At 63.3% G+C, this 23,217-nt stretch overlaps 2 protein-coding genes across 7 annotated transcripts; both read left to right on the top strand.

Annotated features, from left to right (window-relative positions):
- Positions 1 to 1,962: 1,962 nt before the first annotated feature.
- On the top strand, positions 1,963 to 5,507 carry LOC102571890 (kelch-like protein 42). The gene is made up of 3 exons (XM_059725486.1): positions 1,963 to 2,223; positions 2,705 to 3,484; positions 3,930 to 5,507. Exons 1-3 carry the CDS (start codon positions 1,963 to 1,965, stop codon positions 4,062 to 4,064), a joined length of 1,176 nt encoding a protein of 391 aa, XP_059581469.1. The 3' UTR covers positions 4,065 to 5,507.
- A 784-nt stretch (positions 5,508 to 6,291) lies between these two features.
- On the top strand, positions 6,292 to 22,787 carry CPT1B (carnitine palmitoyltransferase 1B). Of its 6 annotated transcripts, none has more exons than XM_059725571.1 (19): positions 6,292 to 6,379; positions 9,852 to 10,011; positions 10,232 to 10,371; positions 13,505 to 13,676; positions 14,680 to 14,781; positions 15,578 to 15,715; positions 16,481 to 16,558; positions 16,869 to 16,943; positions 17,387 to 17,471; positions 17,812 to 18,007; positions 18,328 to 18,513; positions 18,598 to 18,703; positions 19,042 to 19,158; positions 20,003 to 20,167; positions 20,762 to 20,896; positions 21,313 to 21,465; positions 21,705 to 21,818; positions 22,104 to 22,196; positions 22,544 to 22,787. In XM_059725571.1, exons 2-19 carry the CDS (start codon positions 9,871 to 9,873, stop codon positions 22,631 to 22,633), a joined length of 2,286 nt encoding a protein of 761 aa, XP_059581554.1. In that variant the 5' UTR covers positions 6,292 to 6,379; positions 9,852 to 9,870; the 3' UTR covers positions 22,634 to 22,787. The 6 variants fall into 6 exon arrangements, with proteins under 6 accessions (XP_059581554.1, XP_059581552.1, XP_059581553.1 ...); XM_059725569.1 differs by having other exon boundaries at positions 16,836 to 16,943; XM_059725570.1 differs by having other exon boundaries at positions 15,575 to 15,715.
- Positions 22,788 to 23,217: the final 430 nt, after the last annotated feature.

The following is a 23,217-nucleotide window of genomic DNA, read 5'->3' as shown; positions in this document are numbered from 1 at the left end:
CAGCAGCTCTGCAGAAAAGGATCTGGGGGTTACAGTGGACAAGAAGCTGAATATGAGCCGGCATGCCCTTCTTGTCAAGAAGGCTAATGGCAGCCTGGGCTGCAGTGGTAGGTGTGTTGCCAGTAAGTCAAGGAAAGTGATTGCTTCACACTTGGAGTCCCCTATCCAGTTTTGGGCCCCCCACTACAGAAAGGATGTGGACAAATTGGAGAGAGTCCAGCAGAGGGCAACAAAAATGGTTGGGGGCTAGGGGACAGGACTGGTGAGAAGAGGCTGAGGGGACTGGGCTTATTTAGTGTGCAGAAGAGACTTGAGGGGTCATTGAATAGCAGCCTTCAGCTTCCTGCAGAGGGGTTGCAAAGAGGATGGAGCTTGGCTGTTCTTAGCGGCAGATGAGACCATTGCTCCTTGTTCTGTCAAGTTGCAGCAAGGGAAGTTTAGGTTAGATATTAGGAAGAATTTTCCCACAAGGAGGGTAGTAAAACATTGGCACAGGTTACCCAGAGAGGTGGTGGAAACTCAGCCCTTGGAAGTTTTGAAAACTCAGCTGGACAAAGCTTTGGTGGGGCTAATCCGGTTCAGGGTGCTCTTGCTTTGAGCAGGGGGCTGGACTAGATGAGCTCCTGAGGTCCGTTCCAACTCTCATTTTCTATGATTCTAAGGAGCTGCAGGTTGGCATGGAAGTGTGGTAAGTGATGGGATGGAGAATCTCGGCTGTTTGTGCCTCTGGACTGTCATAGAATCATAGAAGTCGGGTCGGAAGGGACCTTGTAGATCTTCAAGTCCAACCCCCTGCCTGGGCAGGAGGAAAACTGGGCTCAAATGACCCCAGCCAGGTAGGCATGAAGCCGCTTCTTAAAGACCCCTAGGTTGGAGCCAGCACCACTTCCCCTGGAAGGTGGTTCCAGATCCTAGCCGCCCTAACTGTGAAGTAGTTCCTACGGCTGTCTAATCTAAACCTACTCTCCAACAACTTGTGGCCATTATTCCTTGTTATCCCGGGGGGCGCTAGGGGAAACAAGGTCTCCCCCAAACCCTTCTGGTCCCCTCTAGTGAGTTTATAGACAGTCACCAGGTCCCCCCTCAGCCTTCTCTTGTGAAGGCTGAACAGGTTCAGGTCCCGTAGCCTCTCATTGTAGGGTCTGCTCTGCTGTCCCCAGATCATGCCAGTGGCCCTCCTCTGGACCCTCTCAATGTTGTCCGTATCCCTTTTGAAGTGGGGTGCCCAGAACTGGACACAGTACTCCAGCTGTGGCCTGTCCAGTGTCGCGTAGAGGGGGAGGATCACCTCCTTGGCCCTACTTGAGATGCACCTGTGGCTGCACGATAAGGTCCAGTTAGCCCTGCTGACCGTGACCTCACATTGTCGGCCCACATTCATCTTGGAATCAGTAATTACTCCAAGATCCCTTTCTGCCTCCCTGCTCTCAAGAAGGGAGTTTCCCATCTTATAAGTGTGCTGCTGGTTACTACTGCCCTTGCAATCCATGGACTCTGGCCTTGTGGAGGGAAAGGGAGAGCAGGGCAGTAGGGGGCTCAGGGGCATGGGCTGGGAATGGTAGGAGTGAGCCTTCCTGCTGCAGCGCTGCGCCTTGTAGCAGCAAAGACGGGGGCACAGCAGGACAGTGACAGGGGTGAAGGGAGGGGCTGGACCCACGGGAGTGGCTACGGGAAGGGGGCGGGGGGAGCCACTGTGCCCTGTGTCCCACAGGGGACGTTGCTGGGCCGTGGCCAGCAGTGCTGCCCCTCTGGAGCCGCATCTACCCAGGGCCACTGTGCCCAGAAGCGCCTCCGGGGGAGGCTGTGCTCCTCGCAGCGGGCAGGGCCCCAGGACCCTCCCTTCCTGCGCTCCCTCCCGCCGGAAAGCTCGCGGGGAGGGCGGGCGACCTGGAACCAGCTGTCCCTGCCAGCTGCAAACGCCAGGTTTAAAATAAGCCGAGCCGGGCCCGCTCCGCGGCTGCCATGCCCCGCCGCGGGGTCCGTGCGGCGCAGCGCGGTGTCCTCGGTGTCGGGGCGGCCGCCTGGCTCGTCTGGTCGCGCCTGGTCGTGGCTGCCGCCGCCTGGGCCCTGCGCGGCCTCCAGCGGCTCTTGCGGGGCGTGGCGCGGGCCGGCGGCGCGGAGCAGCCCGAGTCCTGGGAGTGCAGCGCCGACCACCGCGTCTACCGCGGCCGGGAGCCAGACCCGCAGCTCCTCACCGTGCGCACGGCGCCGCATGCCTTCCAGGTGGGTGCCGCCCCGCTGCCCCTCCAGGGGGGAGTCCCGAGGCTTGGGCTGGACTGAGGCGTGGGCGACCGCAGCCCCGCGCCCAACCCCCGCCCCGCTGCCCCTGGCCCTGGGTGGCTCTGCCTACTGCCCTCCAGCACTGCAAGGGTGCGGCTGCAGGGGGAGGGGTGCCCTGCTCCAGGCCGGCGGCAGCTCTGTCCTAGCTGCCAACCCCTCCGGCCCCGTAGCCCACCTCGCCCCAGAGCCACCAGCGGCCCCCAGCCCCTCCCACAGCGGGGTACTGCACAGTCGAGCAGGGTGCAGCCTTCTGTCGGGTGAGACACGAGACACGTAGCCGCAGGGGGACTGCCACGGGGGGCGGGGGGCAGCACAGGTGGCCTCGGGCAAGTCTGGGGCCCAGTGGCAGGGCAAGGCCTGGACAGCCCACGAGCCACTCCAGGACTCTCCCAGACCCTGCCCCTGCCCCATTGATGCCCATGAGCCAGCCCCTGCCCCTGCTTCTGCCCCACTGACACCCCCCTCGGTGGCCTGGCAGGTGGATCTGGGGCGGCTGGCAGAGGAGAGTGCGTACTTCCAGGCACTGGCCCGCTCAGGGATGCAGGAGGCCGTGGCCCGGCAGCTGGAGCTGCCTCATGTGTCGTCAGGTGCCTTCCATGCCATATTGGAGTTCGTCTTCACTGGGCACTTTGCAGTGGGCGTGGAAGAGCTGCTTTCAGCAGTACAGGCTGCTAGCTACCTGCAGGTGCCAGCCTTTCTGGCACGCTGCTGGCCAGCTCTGAATGCCCACCTGAGCCCCCACAACTGCCTGACCCTGCTACGCTTTGCCGAGGCCATTGGCTGTCCTGAGATGCGGGCCGAGCTGTGCCGCTTCCTGAGCACTGAGCTGCTGGAGCTGGCGCCCATTACCAGGGACCTGGCATCGGTGCTGCGGGAAGAGCTTGCGCAGCTCCGGGAGTGCGGTCCCCTGCAGCTCTGCCTGCTGCGCAAGGAGAACCTGGGCATCCAGCCTGGCCCAGAGATGCAGGCGCTCCGTGGGCTATACCACCTCCCGCTGGGCAGGGTGGGTACGTGGCACCGTGCCTCCACCCTGCCCTTCCAGGCCGAGAAGTGGAGCTTCAGTGCTGCCCAGCTCCTCAACTACCTCTTCCTCATCGGTGGCTACCGAGAGCCACGCGGCACCCGGGGCTTCACCTTCCGCATGGCCGCCTTCCGCTACAACCCTCTAGCCAACCGTTGGCAGCCCACTGCCCCACTTCTGAAGGTCAGTCCTGCCGCCGGCACCGCACCCTGCATCCTAGACCAGCCTTCATAGTGACCCCTCGTGCCCACAATCGGTCACTGCCTACCACATTACCACCCCTCACTTTCACGGCCGGCCACATCTGCCCCAGGCATGTGCCACCTGCCTCACGCAGCCCCACTCCTCCTCCCTTGCACACATAACCAGTCCCACCTGGCCCAGCTCCCACCCCATGCACTGACTGGTGCCACTGCTGCCCCTTGGCCCTGTGCTAGGCCCCTTTGTCTTGCAGTCTTCCCCCATTTTGCCAGTGCCCCAATATAACCCCTGCACCCATGCCCTGGCCCCTGTGACAGCCCCTCACATCTGTGCCCAGCCCCAGGGCCTGTGCCCAGCTCCCACCTCACAAAGGGCAGGGCCCTTTACCACCCTGGCTCCTGCCCCTCCTGACTGTACTGTCCCACAGCGCCGGCGGCACTTCAGCACAGCTGTCAGGGCAGCACATCTATGCCATTGGAGGCTGGTATCTGGACTCGCTTCTGGCGCCAGACGTGAGCACAGCACTGTACGCAGCTGTGGAGCGCTACGACCCCTGGCATGACACCTGGGCCTTCGTCTCCTCCTTGCCTCTCACCGACATTACCTTCGCCATCTCACTGTCCCATGATGTCCCGCTCTGCACGGCCCAGGCTGACTGCCTCTATGCCCTGGGCAGTGTGCGGCGCACTGGGGAGAAGCTGCTGCTGCGCTATGACGTTCAGGCAGGTGAGCAGGAGGCCCCAGCGTGTCCTGCTCAGTGCCCTACGACCCCCCAGCTGGCCAGTGGGCCTGGGCTCAGCCCTGGGCAGAGGGTCCCTGCCCTCCAGGTGCTGCTGAGTCTTCCCCCTTGGAGACTCCTCCCCACACCCGGGTCATGCAGCCTTGGGCACTGGGGCAGTGACCTGCAAGGGGATGTACAGGCCATGCTGAGCCAGGGCTGGCTGGCCAGGGGTAGTGGCCCAAGGGCAGGGCGACTGGACACTGTGAGACTGGGGCTTGCAGGTGGGCACTGCCGGATGCCGAGGCAAGGAACCTGCCCCTCACCTGCCCCTCATCCTCTCTTGCAGACACGTGGCAGGAGCTGCTGCCGACGCTGACGAAGGCAGACACCGACCTGCCAGGCCTCTACTTCCTGGGGGGCTCGGAGCCACTCTATGTGCTGGGTGGCAACGCCCGGGAGAACGTGCTAACCTCCTTCAGCCCCGAGGCACGGCGCTGGGGCCCCGCGCGCAGCCTGCCCCGGTGCGCTCTGGCGGGGCAGGGCGTGGTCCAGGGCACCCGCCTCTTCATGGCAGCCCCGGACCTGGGCGCGGTGCTGCGGGTGGAGCTAGACACGCTGGCTTGCTGCACCCTGCCCCCGCCACCCTTCTCGCTCTTCTACGAGGCAGTCGTCCTCCTGCATTTCCCCCCGCCTGGCCCCGACGTGAGCAGCGAGCAAGGCAGGCGGGCACACAAGCCCTGAGCCCTGCCCCATTGCAGGGCCAAACCGTCGAGGCCGAGGGCCTCACTAGGGGTTGCTGCGCTGCTAGGCCCACTCCCACCCCCGGGGGCTGCCGCACTGCCGAGCCGGGCCAACCGCCCCCCCGCGGGACGCTGCGCTGCCGGGAGCGGGCTGGACCCGAGGAGGCGAGCGAGCTGCCTCTGGCTCGGGTACTGCCGCGGGCTCTGTCTGCCCCGTCTTGCCCCCTTAGCCCATAGGCGCGGGGCGGGGCGGGGCTGCGCCGGGCCGGGCCGCTGCCTCCTCTGTGCCCGCCGCACCCGCCCGCTCCCCTTTCACCCGGATTCCGCGCTATTTATAGGGGGCTGAGCAGGCAGCTGCTCCGGGCCTGGCCAGGGGCCAGGGCCTGCGACACCCCCTGCAGCCCCCGGACCTGCCCCCGTGCGGCTCGTATACGGCAGGACCTTCCCCGGCTTCTGGCGCGGACTGTCCTCCTGGGTCCGTGCAGTTCTGCGCCCGGGCCGGGGCTGGACCGGCAGCGCAATAAAGCGGCAGCGGCGGCAGCGGCGGCGGCGTCCTCCTGAGCTTGGTCCGGCCGCGAGGGGAGGCGGGGCCGGACAGGAGTGACCTTCGCCCGGCTCAGCTCGCGCACAAGCTCCCACCGCTTACACGCGCCCCCTTGCCCCGCTCCTGCCTGAGCAGCCTGTGAACCCTACGGCGCCGCGCGGCCAGCCTGGCAGGGGGCTCAGCTCGTGGGCACGAGCGTATGCAACGGCCCCTGCACACGCAGGTGCACACGCTGCGCTCCGCTGCACACGCACGCCTCCGCTCTCGCTCTGTACTCGGCGTGGGCGCCCCGGGGCCGGGGCCGCAGCTTCCCACTGGGCACCGGCCTGAGCTCTCCTCTAACCGCCTTCTGGCGGCTGCGATCAGCTGCTCCGCTCTGCTTCAGGCGGAGCTACCTCTGCGGAGCCGCGGGGGCTGGGGAGCAGCGTGCAGCAGTGCGCTCTGTTCCCAGCCGGGTGATGCGGGAGCAGCCGGGAGCGGAGCAGGGTCCTCGGCCGGGCCGCGGGGGGACAGAGCCGCTCAGGATCCTCCTCGCGCCCCCACGCCCGCGGCATCCCCAACGTTTCCCCCGCCCCGCGGCATTCGCCCACGCGCCCCCTCCCGCCCTGGGCTGGTCCCCTTAGCCGGGCCGAGCCCAGCCGCTGCCCCCACCCCTGCCCCGGACACAGGGGGAAGCGCGGGCCCGGGAAGCCGTTGGTCTCTGCCTGGCTGGGCCGGAGCAGGTGCCCGAGGAGGACGGGGCGGGGTCCGCGTGGGGCCGGCGGCTGCGGTGTCCGGTGGCAGCAGCGAAGGAAGGCGCGGGGCGGGGCGGGGGGGCTCAGGAGCGCCCTGCCTGGCTCTGCGGCCGACGAGTCTTTGTGCGTCCTCAGCAGGTACAGCCGCCTCCCCCCCGCAAACTCCTCGGGGTACCGGGCCCCCAGTCCCGCGCGGTTTGCCCCCTCCCCAGGCTGAGCCGGTCTGTCCCCCCTCTGGTACCGGTGTCTTCGCATCCCCTCCCCTCCCCTCCCCTCGGGGTCCCTGCCTTCGGCCGGGGCCGGGGGTGCTTGGGGGCGCTGCCTGCAGAGGCTGGTGCGTTCCCCCGGGCTGGGGCGGAAACCGGGAGCTCTGCCCTGAACGCCCTTCTCCTGCCCGTCGCCCTTGCTGCCATGGTCACGGTCAAGGCCGCGGCCGGCTCCTGTCTCGCCTCTCTCCCCAGCTGGGATGGACCCACCGCTGCTCCCACAACAGCAGCGCCGGCCCCGGCCACCCAGCGACCCGCGCTCCGCCTCGGCCCAGCCCGGCCAGCCCTCTCCTGGTGCTGCGGAGCTGTCTGTCCGGTCCCTGATGGTTCCCGTGTCACCCAGTCTTCCCGGTGCTGGGGAGGTGTGGGCACCCAGCAAGACCAGAGCCCCTTGGCCCACCCCGGACCTGAGCTACCGTGGCGAGGGCGGGGGGGCGGTGTCACCGCCCTGGGGTGCCTCTCTGGGTCCGTGTTGGCGCGGGGCTCCGGGGGACGTGCTGATGCGGCTGCAGCAGGTGCAGGCTCCGGCCCCGCGGAGCGAGCTGGACATCCGTGGAGCCGGCAGATCGCGGCGGCGTCACCAGCCTGGGGCCCGGAGTGACCGTGGTGCAGGGGTTCTCCGTGCCCCAGGCAGGAGACGGCGAGTCCTTGTCGGAGCAGTGACCCTTGGTGCTGAGCCCGCGCCACTGGCTCCGAGCACGGCTGCTCAGGGGCTAAACCTCGGCCGTCTGCATCACTGCAGGCAAGGGCTCTCTTCCTCCCGCCCCCAGCCCGGCCGGATTCCCGACAGCTTCTCCAGCAGCCCCGAAGGGCCGGGTCCTGCCTTTCTGGGGGGCCAGAGGGGCCTTCCCCAGCAGCGGGCACGACCCGGCCACACAGGGTTCCTCGCAACGGTGCCCGGGTGGGAGTGCCGGGCGGCTGTGCCCAGCACGGGCTGTCAGCACAGGGCCGGCTGCGCCCCCCGACCCTCTGCTGCCGCGGGCGGGGGCCGAGCGGGGCCGGGATGCGCTGCGGGAGGGACAGGGGAGCCCGGCAGATCGGGCTGCCGCGGGGCGGGGGCCCGGGAGGGGCAGTGCGAGTGGAAGCCGGGCGGGCCGAGACAGCGACTCCTCTGCGCGGCCTTAAAAGGCAGCGAAGGCAGCTGGGCTTGTGGGGGCCGGCTGAAGTCGGGCGACGCGTCCGTGCTGTGTGTCCGTCGGCGCCTGGCCCGGGGGCACCGCGAGCGCCCAGGGCTGCTCGCGGGTTCGTCAGGCTTGTCCGCAGCCCGAGCGCCTGCGGCCGGCCCGGAGTCAGCTCGCCTCCCCGCGGCGCCCAGGGAGCCGAGCCTGACCCTTCCCCCGCTGGGCCCCTTTCCAGCCTCATGTGACTGGGACGGACCGGAGCGCCGCGTCCCGGCCTCCCTGCGGCGAGGTAAATACGTGCCGCCCGGGCGCTTCCCCTCGTGCCCGGGGACCAGGGCAGGCAGGAGCCGGGCACCCTCACCCTGCGGGGGCTGTGCTGAGCTGCTCCGTCCCGGGCCGCTGCTATGCACCCTTCCCAGGCTGTCCCGGGCCTTGTCTCCGAGGAGGAGCACGCCACCTGGGCCCTTCCCAGTGCAGCACCTCCACAGCAGCAGTGGCCCTAGGGCAGACAGAGCCCACGCCATCCGTGTACCCTGGGGCAGACCCTGCCCTGGGCCGGGTTTGGACTAGGTGTGATCCCAAGATCCTTCCAGTTGACAGCTCATTCCGTGGCAGCCACTGCCCCAGAGAGACCTGGGCAACCCATCTGCCTGCTGCTCCAAGCAGCGATGCCGCATTTCTGCTGGGGTTCCTGCCCCACTGCGTCCAGCCCTGGCAGCTGCAGCCACTGCTCATGGGCAGCTCTGACCAGGCATATCTGGCCTCCCACCCTTTCCCCACTGAGCAGGTTATAATTGGTGGCTTCCACCTTGGAGCATGGCTCACCTGGGTGGCTCACTCCACATGGGAGTGATGTTTGCTGCTCCAGACTGCAAGGGGGGCATGGCTTGCAGGGCCTGGAGTGCAGCTATAGGCAGTCAGTGGGTAGCAGCCTCTCCATCGGGCTACTCTGGCCCTGCCCCTTTTCCAAGACTTGGGGCTCTGCTGCAGTTGGGACTCTGGGGCACCACCTACGCTGGGCCATCCAGGAACCTCAGGGCCAGGGCCTTCCTGCCAGGTGCTGCGCATCTGTGTCCTGAGGTGGTCTTGCAGCAGGACTGGGCACCGCTTGGTATGCTCCTGCCAGTCTTAGGGCAAAGGTAGGGCTGTCAGTCTGCCAAAGCAACCAGCTGCCTGGGAAGGAGTGGGCAGCAGAGCTGAAGAGAGAGAGAGAGAGAGAGACCCCTGCCCTCAGCTGCAGGCCCTGGGGTGTGGCAGCTCATGGGCACTGATCTGTGCCTGTCCTAGGGAGCTGGGGGCTGCAGCCTCCTCAAGCTGCTGCTCAGGGCCCGGTCTTACCCTGCACCCCTGGCTGTGGAGGTGCTGAGGGGCTTCAGCATCTTGGACACATTTGAGGGCCAGTGGGCTCTCTGCTCGGTATCCCCCATTGGTGTTCTTATTCTTAACCTTTGGCCCACACTCCCGTCCATGTTTTTTGCATCCATTGTCCCAAGCATTTAGTTGCCCCCTTTTTCAGTAGCCTCCCCACCTAAGGGAGGCTAGCACATAACGTGGTGGGCTAGGCCCAAGACTCCAAAGGTAGACTAATAGAGCTGGGGGGACTGCAAGGAGAGGAGAGGGGCATCCTGAATGGCCTCTTGTGCTTCCCGTGAACACAGAGTCGCTATGTTGCTCTATATGCTGACACCCAAGCAGTGACCAGTGAAGCCACCATGGTGTGTGTGTGTGTGGGGGGGGGGGGGGAGGGATGATGGCAATCACTTAGCTTGACCCTGCCCTCCTGTGCCACTGGAGCCTCTCTGCCAGAGTGAGGGCTGCGGCATTGGTGCTGGTGTCTCTGCAGCAGCAGGCGTGGAGAGGGCAGCTGGGGGGCAGGGGGTCATGGGCATGTTAGGAACTTGGCCCCCAGGCTGGGCACAGGCTGGAACTGAGCCATGGGATCCAAAAGATGGAGAATGCCTTAGGATCCTTCCTGAGGCACAGAGCTGTGGCTTCCCACCACCACCCACAGTGCTTCTGGACCAGAAGGCCATGCCTGCCTGTCTGTCCCCGTCCCAGGACTGATATCGGGATGACGGGCAGGGCATCCATGATGCCATGGCTGGGGGCAAGCATGCGATGCACTGTGGGCAGGGAGCAGGGCACAGGACTGAGGGTCCCACTGGGATCCCCTGTCTTTGTGCCCACCATCACCCCCCATGCTGCATCACCAGTGTCTTGCAGGCACTGATCAGCCCCCACCATGGCGGAAGCACACCAGGCTGTGGCCTTCCAGTTCACGGTCACCCCTGAGGGCTTTGACCTGCGCCTGAGCCGGGAGGCCCTCAAGCACATATACCTGTCAGGTATCGCCGCCTGGAAGAAGCGCCTCACTCGCCTCAAGGTGAGGCTGGGAGTGGGGGTGGGATGCACTGCAGGGCACGGGGTGGTGGGGCTTCAGAGGCACAGGATGTGGGGCTGTCCTGTGGGGTCTGGGTGCTAGGGGGAGAAGAGGGGAGGGGCTGCCCTGCAAAGCCAGGGGTAGAGCCCAGGGAGTCCCAGTGCAGGAGTGCCTCTGTGACCCCTAACCCTAACCCAACCCTGACTTCATGCTCTTCACACAGAACACCTTCTTGACTGGTGTGTACCCTGCCACCCCCTCCAGCTGGCTGGTGGTCGTCATGACAACGGTGGGCTCTCTATACTGCAAGGTTGACCTGTCTATGGGGCTCATCAGCCACATACGGCAATGCCTGCCCAGCAGGTGAGTACCCCCCCACCAACATACACACACACACACACACACACACGCGTGCACACACACACAGAGAAACAGATGCACCTGGTGGGGTTCTGCTGGCTGGAGCAGGCAGGAGCCACGCTCACCCCTGGGGGCTGGGCCGGGCGAGGCCAGGCACTGTCCCATTATGCAGGAGGAAGCGAAGCCAAGCAGCTTATAGATTCATAGATTGTAAGGCCGGAAGGGACCTTGGAAGATCATTGGGTCCAGCCACCTGCGCCATGCAGGAAAGATAGCTGGGGGGGCCAAGTGACCCCAGCAAGGTGACTGTCTAGTCTCCTGTTGAAGATTTTCAGGGTAGGTGATTGCACCACCTCTGAAGGGAGCTTATTCCACATTCTGAACACCCTGACTATGAAGAAGTTTTTCCTAATGTTGAGCCTGAATCGATCTTCCAGGAGTTTGTGGCCATTACTCCTGGTTTTCCCCTCGGGTGCCCTGGTGAAGAGTTGCTTGCCAAGACCTTGATGTACTCCCCTAGTGCAGTGGTAAGCTGCTATCAGGTCCCCTCTCAGCCTTGTTTTCCTCAGGCCAAAGAGTCCCAGATCCCTCAGCCTTTCCTCATATGGCTTGCCTTTTAAGACTCTAATCATACAGGTGGTTCTTCTTTGGACTCTCTCAAGCTTGTCCACATCCTTGTTAAAGTGCGGTGCCCAGACCTGGATGCAGGACTCCAGCTGTGGACTCACCAGTGCTGAGTAGATTCATAGATTCATCGAGTCAGAAGGGACCTCAGTGGGTCATCTAGTCTGACCCCCTGCCCCTGACAGGCAAGAAAAGAGTCACCAACCCTGGGGTCATGTGATCCCAGCCAGGTGCCTGTCCAGTCTCTTCTTGAAGACCCCCAAGGATAGGGCAAGCACCACCTCCCTTGGGAGCCCATTCCAGATTCTGGCAACCTTGACCATGAAGAACTTTTTTCTAATGTCCAGCCTAAACCTTCTCTCTAGTAGCTTATGGTCATTGTTCCTTGTCATTCCAGGGGGTGCCCTGGTGAACAGATCTTCACCTACTTCGTGTTGCTCACTCCCTTACGAATTTGTACGCCACCACAAGGTCCCCTCTCACCTTCTCTTGGAGAGGCTGAAGAGGTTCAGGTCCCTTAGCCTTTCCTCATAGGACCTTCCCTGCAGGCCTTTAATCAAGTGAGTGGCTCTTCTTTGGAGCCTCTCCAGGTTGTCCGCATCCCACTTGAACTGTGGCATCCAGAATGCAGTACTCCAGCTGTGGTCTGGCCAGTGCTGCGTAGAGAGGGAGGATCACCTCCCTGGACCTGTTTGTGAAGCACCTACGGATGCATGACAAGGTGCAATTGGCTCTGCCAACTGCTTCATCACATCAGCAACTCATGTTCATCCTGGAGCCAACAGTGACTCCAAGATCTTTTTCAGCTTCCGTGGAGCTGAGAAGGTTGCCCCCCAGCCTGTAGGTATGATGGCAGTTCTTCCTCCCTAGATGCAGCACCTTGCACTTGTCCTTATTGAATTGCATCCTGTTGTTATCTGCTCACTCCCTCAACCTGTCTAGGTTGACCTGGATCTGGTTCCTCCTCTCCAGGGTGTTAGCTGCACCCCCATAATTTTGTGTTGTCTGCGAATTTGGACAGGGTGCTTCCCACCCCCTCATCCAGATCACCGATGAAGATGTTGAACAGCACCAGTCCCAGAACTGAGCCCTGAGGGACTCCACTGCCCACATCTTTCCAGGTTGACACTGACCCATCCACTACCACCCTCTGAGTGCGACCCTTGATTCAATTTGCTACCCAATCTACTGTGTAATTATCAAAGGCAAATCCCCTCAGTTTATTTATAAGGATGGTATGGGATACCTTTTCAAAGGCCTTCTTGAAATCCAGATAGATAACATCCGCCTCGACTTCTGCATCTAAACAATTGGTGGCCTTGGCATAAAAGGAAACCAGGTAAGTCAGGCAGGACCTGCCTGCTAAAAACCCATGTTGGTTACCCCTCTGCACATTAGTCTGCAGGCTCCCACAGATGTGCTCCTTAATAATTTTGTCTAGGATTTTCCCAGGGATAGAGGTAAGGCTGACCAGTCTGTAGTTCCCCGGGTCCTCCTTCCTCCCCTTCTTAAAGATTGGGACAACCTTAGCCCTCTTCCAATCCTCCAGAACCTGACCCAAGCACCATGAGTGCTCATATATCCTTGCCAGTGGATCAGCTATGACCCCCACTAATTCCTTCATTATCCATGGGTGCAGTCCCTCTGGTCCTGGTGATTTGAATACGTGCAGTCCCTCCAAGTGTCTTTTTACCGTGTCAGCACAGACCATTGGTCGACTGATGTTCCCTTTGTTGGTGTCTGTGACGTATGTTGAGGATTCGTCTAGATTCCCATTTAAGAAGACAGAGGCAAAAAACTCATTGAAGAGCTCTGCCTTATGCCCGCTATCTGTCACTAAGCCCCCCTGCCCATCCTGTATGGGTCCTATGCTACCCCGCACCCTCTTTTTGCTCCCAACGTACCTAAAGAAAGACTTTTTATTGTCCTTAATCCTTGACACTAACCTGGCCTTCCTGACTGACTCCCTGCAGGTGCAGGCCAAAGAAGTATACTCCTCTTTGCTAGCTACCCCCTGCTTCCACTTCCTGTATGCCTCTTTTTTTGCCCTTAAGGTATCTTGGATGCCCCTGGTTAGCCAAAGGTGCTTCCTGGCCCCCTTTCTCCCTTTCCTCTGCCATGGGATTGACTCACTCTGAGCCCAAAGAATGGTTTCCTTGAGGAATGTCCACCCATCCTGGACCCTCAACGTAGAGTGGAAGAATCACCTCCTTGGTTTTGCTGGAGATGCATCGATTGATGCATGCCAGAGTATTATTTTCCCTACTGGCTACAGCATCACACTACTGGCTCATATTCATACTGTGGTCTGTTATTACCCCCAGGTCCCTTTCATTCAGCTCAATGACAGGCCGGGGCATATAGAGCCTGTGGCGGGGGCTCAGGTCTCCCTGGTGCCAGGTCAGGTCCTCACAGTTCACTGCAGTCCCCACTCTGCTCCCCCAGGAGGTCCCCCAACTCCTGAAGATGCCCCTGCACAGCCCCCTCTCCTCTTGTCTCCTCTCCTCTCCAGCCGGTACCTGAGCTTCCAGAACAGGACCCTGCTAAGTGCCACACTCTTCTCCACTGGCGTCTGGATCTCGGGGATCCTGGTCTTCCGGCAGACACTCAAGCTGCTGCTGTCTTACCAGGGCTGGATGTTTGAGCCCCATGGCAAGATGAGCCGTGGCACCAAGGTCTGGGCGGTGAGTGTGCCCCATGTGGCTGCCCTCCTGCTGCAGACATGGACATGTGTGGTTGGCATCCCATGCAGATCCTGATCAGAGGGCTAGACAGGGTGGTCACAAACTGAGATGCACCAGGGAGCAGAGGGGCTGCCCCAGGCAGGCTGTGAGCAGTGGCAGCTCAGCTGCTGTGGAGGCTTTTGCAGGCCCCAGGGCAAGGGGAGGGGGAGCAGAGGGGATCATGACTCTCCAGGTGCGTGCTGGCACTCCCCCATGGTCGGAGGCACAATAGAGATGGCAGGGGGCAGAAATTCAACAGATGGAGCTGGTGCCTTGGGTGACCCCAGGCAGGGGTTGGCCCAGCATGGAACAGGAAGGGGGGACAAGCTGTGCAGGGTCATGACAGCACATCCCCTACCCCATGCAGGAAGCACTGAAAGGGGTGATGGGGTCAGAGGGACCTGCCATGGAAGGAGCCATGCAGCTGCTTCCAAGACAGACCAAGTGGAGTGAAGGGCAGGACGTGGCAGCAGCTTAGATGCAGGGCCTTAGCAAGAGATGGGGTGGGGAGAAACAGCCTGTCTTGGACACACCATGTGGGAGGGTCTGGGTGTAGCTGTGGGGGCTGCAGAGGTCTCTGAGCTGGAGGTTTACCTGTCGTGTGTGACAGGCAGAACAGCAGTGCTATGCACTGCACAGAGGGCTGAGGAAGAGCTGTGTGCATGTGCAGGCATGTGTACATACATGGGGTGGGATGGGGGCTGAGGTGATGAAGGGAAGAGGCAGGGGTCTGTTTCTGTCATGGCAATGATGAGTCTCCCACAGAGCCCACACGGGGCAGACTTGGCTGGGGGGTTGAATCTGTGACAGCAGCACAGAGAGGGGTTCATGTGGAAGGGTTTGCCCCATGGCAAGGGGCAGAGGAAGCTGAGATGGGGCTGATTACAGGCTCCCTAGCATCTTCCTGGGGCCCGATTTCTGCCCCCTCCTACCTCCCAGTACAGCTCTTTCTGTTGCTTTCCAGGCCATAACGAAGGTCATGACTGGCCACAAACCCATGCTGTACAGCTTCCAGAGCGCACTGCCCAAGCTGCCTGTTCCCAGTGTGCAGGCCACCATTCACAGGGTAAGGGTGAGGAGCCGAGTCCTGTAGTCCCTGTGGGAGGTAGAGCACCAAGGGTTAAGAGCAGCTCAGGCCTCTGCTCCCACTAGGGGGGCTATGGAGCCTGGTGGCTTAATGGATTTGAAACCACTTCTTCCCTTTGCCCCTGCCCCTGTTAGCTCATGCCTTGGTCCCACATCCCCCTCCATTCCCTCCCTGGCCCTTATTCCAGGACAGAACATGTGTCTCTCCCACCACATGGCCTGCAATGGGATGCTTGGCACCAGGCCCAGCTCCCATGGGGCTTGTCAGAAAGGCCCATGCTAGGGGCCCCAGGGGCAGAACAGCCTGGGAATGGATGGGCATTTCCTACCTGCAGACACCAGCTGCAGAGGGGGATGCCCCCAGTGAGGTGGTAGGGGTGCATCTGGGCCCAGCTGCAAGGCAGGAGCCAGCAGGCCTCAAGCCATGGGCCATGAGCACATGGGCCAGGTCGCTGGTCCTAGCTGGACCTCAGAAATCCCAAGGGCACAGGAAATGGGGGAGGGGCAGGCTGAATGGTACCCACCCCAGTGAGCCACAAGCATCAGTGCTGGGTGTGCAGAGACCCTGGGGTCAGGGAGCCAGGGGTGTGCCTGGGCAGAGGAGGGAGTCCTGGTTTGGGTAAATGTCTGGCCAGGGGCCCCCAGGGCAGGGAGGGGAGGGGAGGCCCCACACGGGTGCTAGCGTTGCCCTCCCACCACCCCGCAGAGCGGTGTTCCCAGGGCGAGGCCTTGCAGAGAGTCAGGCCTCTAACCCGTGAGGACACCTGTGCCAGCAGTACCTGGAGTCCGTGCGGCCCTTGTTGGACGATGCCCAATTTAGCAAGATGGAGGTGCTGGCCCAGGACTTCCAGAACGACACAGCGCCCCGGCTTCAGAAGTACCTAGTGCTCAAGTCCTGGTGGGCGACCAACTATGTAAGTTCAGGCCCTTCATGCCCCTGCATGCCACTACCTCTGCCCCTGCCCCTGCCCCTGCCCCTGCCAGCCAGATTCCCACCCCCGGCAGAACCCCACTCACCCCAGCCTCTGCAAGCCAGGCGCCCTACACCCACAGAGCCAGCACCTGCCATTGTGCCATCCCCTGCAAGACAGCTCCTCTGCCCCCAACAGAGCCACCTCCTACCCCTGCCTCTTCACCAGCTCCTGGAAGCTCCCCTGCACCCAGACAGAGCCACAGCCCACCTCTGCCCTTTGAACCGTCCACTGGCACAGGTCCCAGCCAGCTGCAAGCTTTGGGGTGTCCCTGCTCCCTGCCCCATGGCACAGCCCAGCCTTAGCCCCCCCCTCCCCCATATACCCTCTCTACCCTTTGCTCTCAGCCCTCCCCTGGCCTGCCCCATCTGCTCTGCCCCACATGATGCTGGTCCCTGGGCAGGCTGAAGTCACAGCCTCTACAAGGCACGTTCCCTTTGTGGGGAGCAGGTGCTTGATTATTACCGGGGAGGGGGCACCATGTAGTAGGCCCAGGGGACAGCATCTGGGCTTCCCCACACCCAGATCCAACCCAGCACCTGCAGCTATGGGGAGCTGGGAGAGCAGGGTATGGCCGGGGCACTGCCCAGACAGACATGAAGGCAACCCCTACCCCACCTCACTCCACTGCATCCCACTGCTCTGGCTTCCCATCCCACTCATGTGCCCCCTCCCCCCCCCCCATTCATGTGTGCTTTCCTGTGACAGGTGAGCGACTGGTGGGAGGAGTACATCTACCTGCGTGGACGAGGGCCCCTCATGGTGAACAGCAACTACTATGCCATGGTGAGGAAGGGTACAGAGCCCATGGAGGGCAGGGGGACTGTAATGCTGCTGCACAACCCTGGCACCAGCCAAATGCTCCCTGCGCATGGAGGGGCCCATCATGACAGCAAGGGGTAGCCCTTACCCTGTGGGTTCAGCACCCTTAGGCTCTGGGGTGCAGGACCAGGGGCCAGTGCAGAGCCCAGTCCCACCCTTCCCAGCCCCTGTGCCCCTCCTCCCTGCCTACAGCCAGTGCAGGGAGGGCCCTGACCCCAGCCCTACAACTCACCTCTCCCAGGACTTCCTGTATGTGACACCCACGTCCGTGCAGGCTGCCCGGGCAGGCAACAGTGTGCATGCCATCTTGCTTTACCGGCGCCGGCTTGACCGCGAGGAGATCTCCCCGGTGAGCAGCTCCTCATGGGCAGGGTGAGACCTCAGAGGCATGAAGGTCTGATGCAGGGGGTGGGGATGACGAAGCAGCAGGGATGGGGTTCAGCAGGGGTGGGAATGGGGGGGCAGCAGGGCTCTAATTACACTTTGACTCTTGCAGAGGTCTGCAAAAAAAATTGGGCTGCCCTTCACAATACCTTAATCAAATCACAACCCCACCCCACCCCACCCCCAGGTTATGCTTTTCAAATTTTACAGGGGGGTTCTTGTCTCTTACTGGGGAGCTCAGCCGCCCCCCCAGCTGTGCTGTAATTTGAACCCTTGGGGATGGGGAATAGACACAGGGCTGTGGAGGAGTGGCCAGGATGGCTGGAGAAGGTGTGCTGGGGGCCTGGCCATACCCCAGGGTGACCCTGTGGCCATGCTCCACATGTGACCCTGTGGCCATGCTGGCAGGTGAAGGTGCTCGGCCTAGTGCCCATGTGCTCCTCCCAGATGGAGCGGATGTTCAACACCACACGCATCCCCGGGAAGGAGACAGGTATGTGGCACAGCATAGGACAGGGGTCCTATGCAGCCTCCCAGCCCCTGGGCATAGTCTCTAGTACTCAATGGGGACCTTGTCCATTGGGCATCTCCATGGGAGACCATTCCCTGTGGGCTCGTCATCTCCACTCTGCCCACATCTGCATGTAAGGGCCAGTTCTGGAAAATGGGTTGCAGCCAGTAGCTCCCTCTAGCAGGGCTCAGAGGACAAACCCCATCTCTGTGGTGGCCTTGCTCCCCTCTGGCAGCATAAATTTGTTGGTGTGGGTGGGATCCAGGCAGTGAGAGCCATCAGATGATTCTGGGGCCGCTGTGCCCCTGCTGCCCACCCACAGACATCCTGCAGCACCTAGTGGACAGCAAACATGTGGCTGTGTACCACCGTGGACGCTTCTACAAGCTGTGGTTATACTACAGCGGGCGGCTTCTGGGGCCACGTGACCTGGAGCTGCAGTTCCAGCGCATCCTGGATGACCCATCAGTCCCACAGCCTGGGGAGGAGAAGTTGGCAGCCCTCACTGCCGGGGACAGGTAGGGGCCAGGATGGATGTTGTGGGTAGCCTACTGGGCATGTGGCTTGCGGGAACTGGAAAGAGCCAGGGGCGGGGATAGGGACTAACCTGAATGGCACTGGCACAGGGACAGAACAGGGAGCCCAGCCTAAGCAGAGCAAGGAGGGCAGGGCTTGGGCATGGCCTGAAGCATGGGGTGCCAGGGTTTGGGAGAAGGCTGGATTCCCAGTGAGGAGGGAAGCCGGCCCAGGAGTCACAGGGCAGGTGATGAGAACCTGTGCCTAGGTGGGGGTGGCAGAGGGGACTGTGACTCAGCAGCTCCTGGGGCGCCCTGCACAGGGTCCCATGGGCCGAGGCCCGTGCTCGGTTCTTTGGCTCTGGAAAGAACAAGGTGTCATTGGAGGCCATTGAGCGGGCAGCCTTCTTTGTGGTGCTGGATGAGGAGGAACATTGCTACCACCGAGACCAGGAGGACTGCCTGGACCGTTATGCCAAGTCCCTGCTGCACGGCCGCTGCTATGACAGGTAGGCATCACCCTGGCTTCCTCCTTCTCCTGCCCACCCACCCTGGTGTCCCCCCTGCCCGCCTCATGCTCCAGCTTCCCCCAGGTGGTTCGACAAGTCCTTCACCCTAATCGTCTACAAGAACGGCAAGCTGGGTACTAATGCTGAGCATGCCTGGGCTGACGCGCCCATCATCGGGCACCTCTGGGAGGTATGGATTGGGGCCAGGGCTGAGTCCATGACCAGAAGTCAGGGGCCAAGGATAGGGCATGGACGGCAAGGCTGGGGCAGGGGCAGAGGCCAGACCCTGTTGCAGAGGGGCTCTGTGCCCACTGACAGCACTGGCAAAGGGACTCAGTGCATGTAGGATGTGTGGAGGGGGGGAATGGCCCCAGAGGTTAGTGCAGTGGTGGGTGCTGTGGGTGTATGTGTAGGGGGCTCTGAGGCCCTGGCCCCAGGGACTAGTGTGTGTGTGTGTGGGGGCGGGGGCTCTGAGTCCCCACCCATGCCAGATTGGGTGTTCCTGCACTTGCCATACTTCCCTTTCAGTTCGTGCTGGCGACAGATACCTTCCAGCTGGGTTACAATGAGGGGGGCCACTGCTGTGGGGAGCCCAACCTGGGCCTGGCACCCCCCCAACGGCTGCAGTGGGACATTTCTGAGGAGGTAGGTCCTAGAGTCTGCAGTGGCAGGGATGGGGAAGCCCTGGCAGGGCCTCAACACCGCCCAGGTCATCTCCAGCCCTACTTCCAGTTAAAATGGACTAGCCACTTCCCAGAGCAAGCTGGGGGAGAGAGTCTTTCTTTTTGCAAAGCTTGGTGGCCGTCAAGAATCCTCAGCAGCTTGGGGCTCAGCACAGATCTGTGGGCCAGTCCACAGAAGCTGCCTGCTGCCAGGGCCTGGTTACATGCCATGCATATGAAACCCACCCAGCCACTTCCCCGTTGAGCCCTGGAGGTCTCTCAATCCCTGCCTCTCCACACAGACACAGTGAAACTCCCCTGCGGGTCCTGAGAGCTCTAAGGTGGGCTCTGACCCATGCTGCAGGGGCCAAGCAGTACCTGCCTGGCCCAAGCTGATCCCAGGTGCTGCAAGGGCCATGGTTCCAGGCAGGTGTGGAGAGTGGGGTCTGGTAGTGCTGGGAGAAGGGGTGAATACAGGGCCTAAGGTAGGCAGGGCTGGTGCTGTGGGTCTGGAGGTCCTGCCCGACCAAGGACAGCTTTATCTTAGGTAAATACAGGCAGCTGTTGAGCAGGGGCTGTGGCACCAGAGCTCCAGGCAAGGCCAGGCACCGACCGGGAGGGGCGAGATTCTGCTGCCTCCCAGGTCAGGTGCCTGTGTCTGGCCAGGCACTCAGGCTGCTCCTCCCTGTGGGGGAAAACAGATATCAGGAGGAGCTCTAAGCTGCAGCCCCATGAGCCAGGAGCCCTGCATGTCCCATCTTCCCCCTGGGTGCTGGCAGGGACAGAGGAGTCTTTGGGCACACGCTCACGACACAGCCTTTCTGCAGTGCAGGATGGCCATCGATGGCTCCTATCGTGTAGCCCAGGTGCTGGCAGATGATGTAGACTTCCATTGCTTCCTGTTCACCAACTTTGGGAAGGGCCAGATCAAGCGGTGCCGGACCAGCCCTGATGCCTTCATCCAGATTGCACTGCAGCTGGCACACTTCCATGTGAGCTGCTGACCCTCCTTGCCTCCTGTGTGGGCCTGGTGGCCCTCACTTGGTGGTTGCTGCCTCAGGGCCAGGGCACCCTGCAGGGCTCCCTGCAGGGCTCCCACCCAGGGCTCAGATACAGCACCCCCTCAGTCTTTGTCCTATTATCATCCCCCCACTCCCAGGGTATCTCTCCAAGTCCTGGGGAATGTACCTTTTGGGGGAGGGAGGGGAGGAGGGGAGGAGTGCAGGAGCTGGGAGGTGTCTGGCACCAAACAACCCAGAGCAGCTCCCACTGCTGTGCTGGGCCGTGCTGGGCCATTCTGGGCCATGCTCCACAGCTCAGTCCCAAAATATTTGTATCTGGGGTTTGGACATTGGGCTGCCCCTGCCCCCACCACCCTCCCTCCCCAGCAGGACCTGGCTGAAGGAGCCAACATGAAATGGCGGGGGGTTGGGGCAGAGAGCAGCAAGGGCTGCATACAGATGATGCAGTGCCCTGGGCCCAACACATGGGTACAGCCCTGGGCACTGGAGCGGGGGCAGGGTTCCCCTTCTTCAGGACTCAGGGTGCTGGGGCTGTGCCCCCCCGCCCCATGCCTCCTTGCCCAGGACAAAGGAAGGTTTTGCCTCACCTATGAGGCCTCCATGACACGTCTCTTCCGGGAGGGCCGAACTGAGACCGTGCGCTCCTGCACCAGCGAGTCCACAGCCTTTGTGCGCAGCATGGCTGACCCGGCCCAGAGCGTAAGTAAGCCCCTTGTCCTGACACCTCCCTGCCCTCTTCCCAGCCTCTCTGACCTCCCCCAAGCCTGGCCTGGCCCCTCTCTACCACCCCAACTTGGCCTGGTCCACTCTCTGCCCTCTCCCTAGCCTGGCCTGGCCCCTCTCTACCTCCTCCCCCCAGCCTGGCCTGGCCCCTCGCTGCACCCCACCCCCTCCCTCCAGCCTGGCCTGGTCCTGGTCCTCCCTGCTCCCGATCCGTCCCCGCAGGCTTTGGCTCCTCCCTGCCCCCAGCCCTGCACTGCACTCCCAGCACAAGGGCAACCGATGCCCGGCAGAGTCTGCGGGAAGGATGACACCAGAATGCACCTGGCTCAGCCGCACCGAGAGCCCCCGGGCGGGCAGCCCCAGCCGTGCCCTGATCCGCCCTCTCCCTGCAGCGGTGCGAACGCCTGCGGCTCTTCAAGCTGGCGGCGGAGAAGCACCAACTCATGTACCGCCTGGCTATGACCGGCGCTGGCATCGACCGACACCTCTTCTGCCTCTACTTGGTCTCGAGGTACCTGGGCGTGGAGTCTCCCTTCCTCGCACAGGTGAGAGCCCGCAGCCTTCTACGCTCTGGCCCGCTCATCCGCAGCCCTCGCATCTGTGTCCAGTGCCGGGCTGCCGACTCGGATTCCCCTGCAGCCACATGTTCCCAGCCACGTAGCGTGGGAGCCTCCCGTGCACACCACGGACTGTGGCCCACGCCTCCCCACCGCGGCGAGCTCTGCCCCCCGGCCGGTGGCAGGGCCGGTGCCGCGTATTACCTCCCCGCTCACGGGCCCCGCAGGTGCTGTCCGAGCCCTGGCGCCTGTCCACCAGCCAGACCCCGCAGCAGCAGATCAGGATGTTCGACCTGGAGAAGTTCTCGGACTATGTCTCGGCCGGCGGCGGCTTCGGGCCCGTGAGTGCGGCCGCGCGCATGGGGGGACTCGGACGGGGGCGCTGGACTGGCCCGGGGCGGGGGGCAACGAGCCCGGGGGCGGGCCTGTGAGGCTGGGGACGTCCGCGGAACTACCTGCCCCGAGGCAGGTGCGACCCTGCGGCCGTGAGTATCCTGCGTGGCCACAGCAGCCCATGCCCTTCCTTGCTAACCATCCTGCGGCCGGGCTAGGACGGGGCGGTCAGGACGCTGCCCCTGTCCCTGCCCGCGGCCCGGCCCAGCGTCTGCATCCTCTCCCCCTTTCAGGTGGCGGACGACGGCTATGGCGTCTCGTATATGATGGGGGGAGAGAACCTGATCACCTTCCACATCTCCAGCAAATTCTCCAGCCCCGAGACGGTTAGTGCCCGCGTGAGATCCCGAGGCGGGGCGCGGGGGGGGGGGGGGGGGGGGGGGGTCGTGGCTTCTCTGGTCTCTTGTGGGGGCACTGGCGGAACCGGGACCTGCCCAACTGCCCGTTCAGCCCCGTCTCCACGGTCGGTGCTAGACCCCAAGCGGTGCCGGTCGAGACAGATCCCCGGCGCGGGCCGCGGCTCCGGCAATGGATCCTCAGACCGGGATCAGCCCTGCCCTGCCCTGCCTTGGCCGCACCCGCTCCCGGGGCCTTGGCCCCGGCCCCGCCCGCAGACGGGTGCCCGTGTCGCCTCGGCTCCTCGCTGGCCACTCTCTCCCTTCCCGCCCCGCAGGACTCGCGGCGCTTCGGGAGGCAAGTGCGCCAGGCGCTGCTGGACATCGCGGGGCTCTTCGATGCGCCCCCCAACAAAGTGCCTAATTGACCCAGCCCCGCGCCCCCCTCAGCGACACGCCCAGGGCCGGACACGGGACCGGGCACCGCTCTCGTGGATCCCACCCTCTCCCCCGCCCCCGGCCGGGGCGTAGAGCGGGGTACAGGGGCAGCGGCGCCTCGGTAAAAGCTGCCTTGTAGCGACACGAGTCTCCTGAAGTCCTTGCGGCCCGGCGGGGGGGCGGGGCCGGGGTAGCTTTTTTGTGTGGGACGGCCGGGCTGCACTCCCCGCCGGGCGCGGAGGTGACTCGAGAGCCAGGGGACCGGACTGGGGCCGCTGCGCACCCGCTCGGTCGCTGCCCGCGGACCCGGCCGGTTGCGGGCAGGCGGTGCCTGCGGGCTCCAGGCTTCTTCTGGGGAGCCCTGGCTATTGCTGTAGCGGCGCCCGCTCAGCGCCCCCCTCTCCGCCAGCGGCCGTGGCGACAAACGAGCCGGAGTACAGCCCCCGCCGCCGCCGCCTCCGGCGCGGGCCAGTGCAGATGTGGCCTCGGTGGGCTCCGGGACGCGGGGCTGGTGCGCGAGGGGCCAGGGAGTGGGCGGGTCGGCCCCCCGGGCCACGCCAACATCTCGGACGCG

Source organism: Alligator mississippiensis, chromosome 4, assembly GCF_030867095.1.
Source record: "Alligator mississippiensis isolate rAllMis1 chromosome 4, rAllMis1, whole genome shotgun sequence".
NCBI classification, from domain to species: Eukaryota; Metazoa; Chordata; order Crocodylia; family Alligatoridae; genus Alligator; species Alligator mississippiensis.
This window is presented reverse-complemented; position numbering and strand designations above follow the sequence as displayed.

Bases quoted from the DNA above. Each gene is read 5' to 3' on its own strand.
- CPT1B (XM_059725566.1), top strand. From the start codon at position 9,871: ATGGCGGAAGCACACCAGGCTGTGGCCTTCCAGTTCACGGTCACCCCT. The intron at 16,944-17,386 runs GTGAGCAGCTCC...CCATGCTGGCAG, and splicing joins ACCGCGAGGAGATCTCCCCG to GTGAAGGTGCTCGGCCTAGT. The intron at 20,168-20,761 runs GTGAGCTGCTGA...CTCCTTGCCCAG, and splicing joins TGCAGCTGGCACACTTCCAT to GACAAAGGAAGGTTTTGCCT.
- LOC102571890 (XM_059725486.1), top strand. From the start codon at position 1,963: ATGCCCCGCCGCGGGGTCCGTGCGGCGCAGCGCGGTGTCCTCGGTGTC. The intron at 2,224-2,704 runs GTGGGTGCCGCC...GATGCCCATGAG, and splicing joins CGGCGCCGCATGCCTTCCAG to CCAGCCCCTGCCCCTGCTTC. The intron at 3,485-3,929 runs GTCAGTCCTGCC...ACTGTCCCACAG, and splicing joins CCACTGCCCCACTTCTGAAG to CGCCGGCGGCACTTCAGCAC.